The 9,631-nt window shown below is 47.4% G+C and overlaps 2 protein-coding genes across 2 annotated transcripts; both read right to left on the reverse strand.

Moving 5' to 3' along the window:
- Positions 1-350: 350 nt before the first annotated feature.
- Positions 351-1,420, reverse strand: LOC127359844 (corepressor interacting with RBPJ 1-like). The gene is made up of 2 exons (XM_051394094.1): positions 1,268-1,420; positions 351-1,180 (listed from the first exon to the last, which is right to left on the reverse strand). The coding sequence occupies exons 1-2, from the start codon at positions 1,314-1,316 to the stop codon at positions 768-770; spliced, it is 462 nt and encodes a 153-aa protein (XP_051250054.1). The 5' UTR covers positions 1,317-1,420; the 3' UTR covers positions 351-767.
- A 997-nt stretch (positions 1,421-2,417) lies between these two features.
- LOC127359841 (uncharacterized) lies at positions 2,418-7,057 on the reverse strand. Its single transcript, XM_051394090.1, has 6 exons — positions 5,422-7,057; positions 5,268-5,339; positions 3,376-4,371; positions 3,022-3,246; positions 2,661-2,829; positions 2,418-2,558 (listed from the first exon to the last, which is right to left on the reverse strand). Exons 3-6 carry the CDS (start codon positions 3,660-3,662, stop codon positions 2,418-2,420), a joined length of 822 nt encoding a protein of 273 aa, XP_051250050.1. The 5' UTR covers positions 3,663-4,371; positions 5,268-5,339; positions 5,422-7,057.
- Between the last annotated feature and the right edge of the window lie 2,574 nt (positions 7,058-9,631).

A 9,631-nucleotide genomic window follows, 5' to 3' on the forward strand; every position in this document is an offset into this window, starting at 1 on the left:
TTTCCCCCCTTCTCTCGACATGTGTCAGTCAAAAGCTGTTGTCCTACGTCATCCCGAGCACATGGCTACTTATCATACGGCGGCGACACGGAGAATTAAAGGCCCCGCACGCATTTAAAGCGACGAGACCTGTTTGGTTAAATGTACATTAATATTTGAATGGTTTTGGCCTCATGAATGGCTCCAGGTTTGTTTGGTTAAATGTACATAAATATTTGAATGGTTTTGGCCTCATGAATGGCTCCAGGTTTAAAAAGTTAAGTTAAAAAATATTTAAATAGAGAAGACAAGGATTTAATCAATTAAATGTTTATTAGAAAGGTTAAAAATGTATAACATAAGCAGGGAAATTGCAGTGTAGAAGCAGCATTACACACAGTAACAACAAACACACACACACACACACACACACACACACACACACACACACAATCAAAAAAAGCAATATAGAATGCAATATAAAAAATGTATAAATAACCAGTATAATGCAGTCCAAAGTAAAAATAAAAAATATAAGGTGCAATGAACAGATGAAACATATAAGGTGCTTGGATGATACAGTACAGTTGGATAATTTTAATGTTTTTTTGACCTCTTCTCAGCCAGCCACAGCTCCACAGTCTTCCCTTCATAAAGAGCACAGAAGTGCTCTCCCCCATATTGGCTGTGGCCAAAGTCTTTCTGCTGTGGCTGGCCACAGAGCTGGCAGATCCTCAGTTTGTGGGGCTTCCTCACTTTCCCCCCGGTTTCTCTGGTTTCTCATACCTTCATTTGAGGTTCCAGGCTGTTGTTCTGGGGAGCTTCTGCAGCTCACCAGGGCCAAGCTGTTCCCTGGTCCACTCTTGCACTGTGCGTCCTCCAGGGCCCTCTTTCACAGCACAAAAGTATTGGCCCTTGAAGTACGCGTGGCCACCATCCACCGTGCGTGCTTGGTCACAGATGTAGCAGGGGTCCCCAGGCTGGTGCTGTGGCTTTCCCCTGCTACTTTGGAGGACTTTTTTGTCCTTTGCCGCTTTAATTTTGCGCCTGTAGACAGTGCAACGGGTGGGCTTGCTGGTCCCCGCCACTGGCTCTGCTGCCTGAAGCTGTCGAGGAGAGGAGCTGGAGGAGGAGGAGGATGACGAGGAGGATGAGGAGGCTGAGGAGGAGGAGGATGAGGAGGATGTGCAGTCGTAGTCCCCTAAAATATAAAATACAATACAGAACTCTGTTAGTCAAGGTACATAGAAACACATATGTAGTTTTAAAAAGTGTATTTGTAACAAACCTAATGAAGTGACATGTCTGGTTTTTCGCTTTGCTTTTCTGCCTTCCATTCTGTCCAAATAAAATGCTTGAATGAATTGACTGTCTGTTTTTTGCCTTTTTTTTGAAACCCCTCTTGGGGGAGACACACCTACCAGTTCGGCCCTCTCTCAGTCCGGTCAAACCCCCAAGTTCTCGCAGGAGATAAGAGCCCCCCTGTTGTTTTAATCAGGAAGCCAGGAGGTGAGAAGTGAAGGCCCCTCGGCACCCCCTGTTGTTTTACAATGTCCACTTGTAAAAGGCCAATTCTCACCTAGTCTCTAAGTAAGCCTTTGAACCTGACCTGGTTGACCCCTTGACCCTAGTTTCAAGTGAGGAGAGGGAATGATGTATTGTGACTGTAACTTGTGGGGATTTACTGATATCAGGCACCTATTCTAGATACCTAGTCTTCCCTATATTTATTTAATTTCTTAAAGGCAGAAAGAAGCAGGAGAAAGCATTGGTTTAAAAAAAGAAAAGTTTATTTAAACTAAAACAATTAAGACAACTATATACAACTATATAGATATTGGAATTTGCCCATTGTGGGACAAATAAAAAGGTATAACTTATATATGACAAATATATACATAATATCAATTTAACAAACACAACTGACTAACTAAATACACTATATACACAATATTTACAAATCCCTCCCTCCCAAACACACACACACACAAACAAAGTGTTCGCTCAGGGAGGGGGAGCTGCCCCATCACACACACTCACACACACACACACAAAGTGTTCGCTCAGGGAGGGGGAGCTGCCCCATCACACACACTCACACACACACACACACACAAAGTGTTCGCTCAGGGAGGGGGAGCTGCCCCATCACACACTCACACACACACACACACAAAGTGTTCGCTCAGGGAGGGGGGGCTGCACCATCACGCCCCTTCACCTCTGCCAGCCACTGCTCCACAGTTCTCCCTTTCCCGTCGGCCCGGGAGCAGAAGGTCTCCGTCTTGTAGCGGCTGTGGCCAAACGCCCGCGTCTTTGGTTGGCCACAGTGCCTGCAGTTGAAGTGGGAGACCTTCTTTGCTGGTTTCATATATTCTCCCAGCTCCCGGGCACGACGCTCTTTCTCCTCCTGGAGCTTGCGCCTCCAGGCAGTGTTTCTAGGCACTGGTGGAGCAGTGGCAGCTGTGGCTGTGGAGGGGGTGACACCTGCCTCTGCGCTGGCGGACGGGACGGCGTCTGCGCTGGCACTGGTGGACGGACGGCGTCCGCGCTGACACTGGTGGAGGCTTGTGGGGTGGCTGAGGAGGAGGAGGAGGAGGAGGTGGTGGCAGTTGAGGAGCTGGCGACGATGAGGTCGTATAGCTCCGGGGCCAGCGGCCCTCTGATGGTGGCAGCCAGACCAGAGCGTCCGCAGGCAGGCGGTGCTGGAGGGGCTGGTCTGGCTGCTCAGGCTGCTGCAGCACAGTCCGTGGGGCAGGCAGGGGCTCCGCTGCAGTCTGGGAAGCGCTGGGCCCCGGGACTGCAATGGCGATGGTGTCCCTCATCATCGCCTTGCTCCTCTTGGTGTGCCTTAAAAAACAGAATGTAACAAATGCACATTAGTAATCATGACATCACACACACACACACACACACACACACACACACACACACACACACACTCACACACACACACACACACACACACACACAATGCCACTTCAGATCAGATGTGAGAGAAAGGATCAGGTCTTAACATTGCGTCAGGGTCCGCTGATTGACCTCATACAGCTGGATGCGGGTGCCTGCATGAGGGCTGCACAACTATAAACATTCTCTCGAATTGTTTGATAGTCCCTCATGACGGCACTCCAGCGATGAATGCGGACCCCGGCAATCGTCCCTCCCTCACTGCAGTGGAGGATGCTGAGGTCCAGCAGGACAGCCTCCACAAGCCTCGACACATCGGGAGACTGCGCCGCTCCCGCCCCCTTGCCCAGGACCGCACTACATTGACACACACGGGGAGAGAGAGAGAGAGAGAGAGAGAGAGAGAGAGAGAGAGTGAGTTAGTTAGTGACTGACAGCACAGAACAAGAACCAAACAAAGCTTGGAAATTTATTGTGACTGCTTACCGCTTCACACTATCCACCCCTGGTGTGTGAGCGTGCCGCTGGGTGGTCCTGAATCGGCCCTGGACGAGCCGGTCCTGGTGACGGGGGGGGAATGTGACCGCCGCCTTGTCCCAGTCACTCAATTTCAGCCAGAGAGCGGTGACCTCTCTGGCTTGCCTGGGAGTGACGTAGCGGCGGTGGCGCAGTTCCACGAGGGCCTGGGCCAGGGCCACGACGTGCTGGTAGCTGCCTCGACCGTCTGGCCCGATAACGTCCTCCTCCTCCTCCTCAGCCTGCTGCACCTCCATTAGGTCCAAGCGGGGGGGGCGGGTGAGGTTTGAGGACTGAAGGAGAGCGCTGTGGTGTTCGAGGAGACGAATCTCCTCTGGCTCCTCTTCCTCCTCCTCCTCCTCCTCCTCCTCCTCCTCCTCGAACCCTTCATCACTGCCCCCCCCCGCTTCCTCCTCATCAGTCCCTGGAGTGTCAGGAGATGTTAAATGACAGACACCTAAGACAGGTGTTAAACGTTACCGTTACCTCAGACAGATTTATGACTTACCTGTGTACTCCCTGGGCACGGTGTAAGTGTCGACCAGCGTGAGCCCAAGAAGCTCTTGGGTCAGCTGGTCGAAGCTGTGCTGCAGCTGGGCACTGTAGCAACGCAGCGCCGACCTCTGTCCTCCCTCAACTGCCGCCCTGCCTCGATTCTCGTTCCACCGCACCAGGCCCTCCAGCAGGTAACCCTAACCCTAACCCTAACCCTAACCCTTTCCCCCTTTCATTTCCCCTCTGAAGAAGTGCCGGCGAGGCACGAAACGTCAGGGGATCCTGCTCTGTCAGCGGAGCCGCTGCCGCTCCTTAAACTTTTTAATTAGTCTCTTTATTATTCGGAACCAGGACCCTCGTTGGTTTTTTAAATTTAAATCATTAAAAGTTACGTTTTAATAGCACCCGGTGTGAACACCTTGCCTACCTGAGCGCTTCATCCTCCTCTCCCGCAACTGTCGGCTTCCTCCTCTGTTGGATTAAAAAGAAATAAGACTTTTTCCACCCAGTCTACTCCACAGAGAACCCGGAAACACGGAACGACATGACGCAGAAACCGCAACAACCGCATGCAGCGAGATGGACGCAGGTGGGTCACACACACACGGGTGCACACAGGGCGGAGGGCAGCGGACCCCGACACGAGCGGGGTCGGGGGGAGCAGGCAGACCCGCGGCTGCAACTTACAGGACCCCTCCCTCTCTCTCTTTTTCTTTTTCTCCCCACACACAGAGCGGACCGGAAAGCAGACACAGCAGCACACACGGCACAAACAACACCGCACATACGAACACACACACACACCAATTAAACAGGCACTGGACACATCCACCCGTTTTGCAGCTAAACATCACTTAAAACTTATACAAGCCACACATCATCACAACAACATACAGCAGGCTTTTGAGGAGGGCGAAATTCCTAAAGGGATGTTACGCAAAACACTCCAACTGGCCAGCTTCATAAAACCATCCTCTCCATCACAAAACACAACAGACACACTCAAAGAAAACACACTCACTTGGTTATGGCAAAACATGCACATTTTATTAGCACATTACAAAGACATAATCACACATCTCCTTAACACCCCTGGCAACGAGTTGGCGTTTACAGTAGCCACACAATGGGCTCTTAGACGCTACGGCAACAGAATCGATCCAGACACAATTACATTTGCACATGATCTGCTCTTCACCACAGCCACTCTTTCTAACCCTTCCTCCCCCTGAAATATTGTGATTCAGATGAGGATTTTTCTTTTTCCCTCCCTCCTCACCTGCCTAACACGGAGCCCTCTTTTCCTCAGCCTAACCACATCTCTCCACAGCCTCTGGACAACACCCCAGTCCCAGACTACCACTCACCTCCTACTTCCCCCCACAGGCGCTGCCCCCAGAGGACGGTGAATGCCATGGCTCCCGAGGACTGCTGTCAGCCTGGAGTAACAAACATAATTACTCAAAAAAACAATAATGACACACAGGGCTCCCAGTCCCGCAGTAGCACCCCAACACCTACCTGCGTTCATGCAGAGTCTGGCCTGGGGTCAGTATTAAACGGCACCTTCCATCTCCCGGCGCCCGCGCCCAGATCACATCAGGGTGGGGAGAGCGCACCCACTGAGGCAGAGGCGGCTCCCCGGTGTAACACAGAATCTGTGAGGAAAAATGAAATGATGAGTAATTTAGGTCAAAAAGTCAACATGACAGACTACTATTCCAACTCTGATCTTTCCTCACCCATTCCAAAAATACACCTGCCGGGGAGACGTACCGAGCCGAGGGGCTCTCCCCACCGGGGCGCGGGCGCATGCGCAGACACAGCCTCTGACCCCACTTACCATCAGGCCAGAGACAACCGCAAGCTGCGGGACTGGGAATTCAAAATTAATAAACCAATTGCCATACTGGGGGATTCAAACATACACAGAATCCCCAAATTTAACCACCCTTTTGTCCAGGCTGACAGCTACCCGGGAGCCTCCTTCTATCATTTCTGGAAGATTCTGGAAAAAACACCAATTAACAGAAACCCAAAAGTGCTGATCCTCTCGGTGGGCCTAAATAACAGGGCTCAGGATCCCCACAACACCTCTGTGAAACAGCTCAGAACTGTGGTCAACAAGGCTTGCTCGGCCTTCCCTAATGCTTCCATAATCGTTCCTATTATCAACCATTCACCACATCTACCAGCAATAGAACAGCACAATCTGGCAATAATCAATAATCACATAATAAAACACTATACACATTTCTCAGCTTTCCCGGACCAGGATTTCATAACACAAACTGACAACATACAGTGGACTACAGAGACAGCCAGTGCTATCTTCTCCCACTGGCTAGGGGAGCTGGACAACTTAATTTCAGACCTACATGACACATAGATTAATTACAGCACATCACACACAAGATAATTCACAACACATTACATCATAGTTATTCAACATGTTATTACAACCTTATACATAACTCATACGGCACCATGGACTTTTACCAATTTCAAATGTATCACTTACCTCTTAAATTCACATTGGGAAGGCCGAGCTTGACGTGTTGTATCATCATCATCATCATCATCATCATCATCATCCCTACTCATTTTCATTACCATCTCCTCACCTCATTATTCACCTGAACCTGTATGCAGGATAGAGAGCGGAGGGAACTCGGCCCGTTACCATCTCCGGACCAACACATCAGACTTGGAAAATTAAGAGTGACACTATTCAATAATTCAACTCACTATAATTTTATTTAAACAATACCAATAAAAAATCATGAATGTCACAATCTCCACTTTCTCTGTCTGGATTTGTCCTTTTTACATTCTGTCCCATATGCATATTGACTCTCTCACACCACTAATTTGTAATAACCAACTTACCTTGTGTTCTGATTGTCATTTCTCATATGCATAATACTTCCTGAGCTGCACCTTTGACAGTGTAAACACACCTGGAATTAGCACGTTGCATCACGATTTAATTTTACACAATTTATTTCGTTGATGTGTTGCCTCCTGTGTTTCACCAGTTTTTATTTTATTTTCTTTCTGAAATTATTTCTTAAAAAATATATTTTATTTCCAGGGAGGCGGGGTCTGCACGACGGACCGCACGCCCCCAGGCCAGTGCACCAGAGCCCTGATTGGGTTGCTAACTTCACTCACTTCGAACCTAACCCTAACCCTAACCCCTAACCCTAACCCTAACCCCTAACCCCCTAACCCTAACCCTAACCCAAACCCTAACCCTAACCCTAACCCTAACCTAACCCTAACCCTAACCCTAACCCTAACCCCTAACCCTAACCCTAACCCTAACCTCTTCCTGTGAAATTCCAATGTCTTTCCCCCAAGGGTTAGGGTTAGGTTTGAGAAGAAATAAATATAAAAAAAAAGGGGGTTTTGGGGGGGGCCCTAGGGGTAGGTTAGGGGCCCTAGCGCGGTTGCCTTCCACCCGCCTCCCTGGAAATGAAATTCAACTGGAGTTGTGGTAATAACAGTTAATATGGGTATGAGTGGGACAGATACATATAATAAAAAAAACATCAATTAAACACCACATGACAAAATCAAGTGAAGTCCAGAATATAATTATCCTGGACTAAAAATTCTGGTGTGTTTTTTTCTTTTTTCTCTCTTTTTTTCATTAGGTGCGGCCCAGCACGAGCGCTGATGGTGTGGCGATGGATTTTCAAAATAAGAGTGTATGAGAAAGAAAAAGTCATGGTTATGCAAATTGTAGTATTAATACATTGATGAAATAAACAGGAACAGACAAGAGTGATGTTGTATTTATTCTAAAAGGTATTGTTTATTAGTAAGTCCAATTGTTTGTATTTCTTCATATTATTTCTGGTTGTCTATGATGTTCCTTAAGCTGTGGAGGAAAAAGATTACATGTTATGGTAATATGTCATACATTCGTTTAAACCATGTGGATTTCTGGAGTTCAGTTTCTGAATCCAGTTCCCCTCCGCTCTCTTCCTCTGTCCCGGGCTCCAGAAGAGGTTGCTCTCTACGCCAAAAATGATGAGGTTATTGGAGGGGTGTATCTGAAAATGCTGTACCAGGTGAGTTTCCCGCTCGGCCTTTCTAATGTCATATAGGTGTTGTGAAAGCCTGGTGTTGATGCTATTGCCTGTTTCCCCTATATATATGAATTTGCAGAATGTACAAAGAATGCAGTAAACAGTGTTTATTGTATTCGGTGTGAAGTGTCCCTGAAGTGGATAGGATCTATGACTGTGGATGTTGGTTATGGATGTGGACAGGCGGAAGTGTACACGCCGCAAATGGGGCCGTACTCCTCCCCCCGCGCTGGAAAAAAGCGAGCGCGTCAGTAAATCTTTTAAATTTTTATTTTTTCTGTTTGCAGAAATAACTCTATATTTTTGGTATAGATCAAATGATTGTCCTGCTTTATTGAAATTATTCTTCCATTTATGTTGCATAGGGATGCAGCTGTGAGAGAAAGTAGTTACGAGAGGGAGGAGGAGGGGCTCCTGTGCAGTAGCGGTCACTTCAAAGGGATCCCCATCCGACTGATGCAGGCACGTGATTGACTGATTATTGGACAGGTCCAGGGAAGCATGGTCAGAGCGAGTGGGAGAGAGCGCGGCCAGTGTGGAGTTTTTAATTGTTCTGAGAAACCGGGTACTATATCCTCTCTTCCTGAGGCTACTGAAGAGGGTGCTTATGGCTGTTTGTAAGTGTTCCTCTTCTGAACAAATTCTGAAAAAACGTATGATTTGAGATTTAATGATGCCTTTGTAAGTGTGCTTCGGGTGGTAGCTGCGTTTGTGTAACAGCGCATGCGTGTCGGTTGGTTTAAAGAAAACTTTAGTTAGAAGTTTTTTATAGCCGTTATCTGTGGGTTGAAAATATACTGTGGTGTCTAGGAAATTAATATGTGTGTTGCTTATTTCATATTTGACTTTAATGGATGGGTGATGTTCGTTGAGTGTGTTAATGAAGTCCTTAAATGTGTTGAGGCCATGTGGCCATGCTCCGATGATGTCATCCAAATAGCGTAAGTAGAATAACGGTTGTAATTTACATTTGGATAAAGCTTCTCTCTCCCACTCGCTCATATAGATGTTAGCATAAGATGGTGCATACCGATGTCCCATGGCCGTTCCCTGGACCTGTAAGTAGTGTGTATCATTAAATACAAAATCGTTATTGTTTAAACATAAGGTGAGTAGTTGTATTATTTCGTCGTCAGGTCTCGAGTCTACTGGGTGTTTGTTCATTGCATTTCTGACAGCTCTAAGGCCCATTTCTGTATTTATGTTGGTGTAGAGGCTGTCTATGTCAATAGTGAACAGGTGGGCCTGGGGAGGGATGTGTAATTGGCGAATTTTTGTGAGGAAGTCATAAGTGTCTTTCAGGTAGCTAGGGTGCCTGTTAGAGAGGGGTCCTAAATATGAATCTATAAATTTGGAAATGTTATAGGTACAACTGTTACAGTCAGAGACTATAGGTCTTCCTGATGGGACCTGGTGGGGGATTGTCCAGGTCTCTGGTTCTTTATGAATTTTTGGGAGTAAATAGAACTGTCTGGGGCGGGGATCTGCGGAACCGTACAGATAATCTCTCTGTTTGGCTTTAATGTATCCTTTAATGTACAAATTTTGTAATATTTTCTTTATGTGGATCTGTGTTTGAGGTTGTATGCTGTGGTCTATTGTTTTGTAGTGTGATGAATTACTGAGTTGCCTGT

The sequence above is a fragment of the Dicentrarchus labrax genome, unplaced genomic scaffold, assembly GCF_905237075.1.
Source record: "Dicentrarchus labrax unplaced genomic scaffold, dlabrax2021, whole genome shotgun sequence".
Classification (NCBI taxonomy): domain Eukaryota; kingdom Metazoa; phylum Chordata; class Actinopteri; family Moronidae; genus Dicentrarchus; species Dicentrarchus labrax.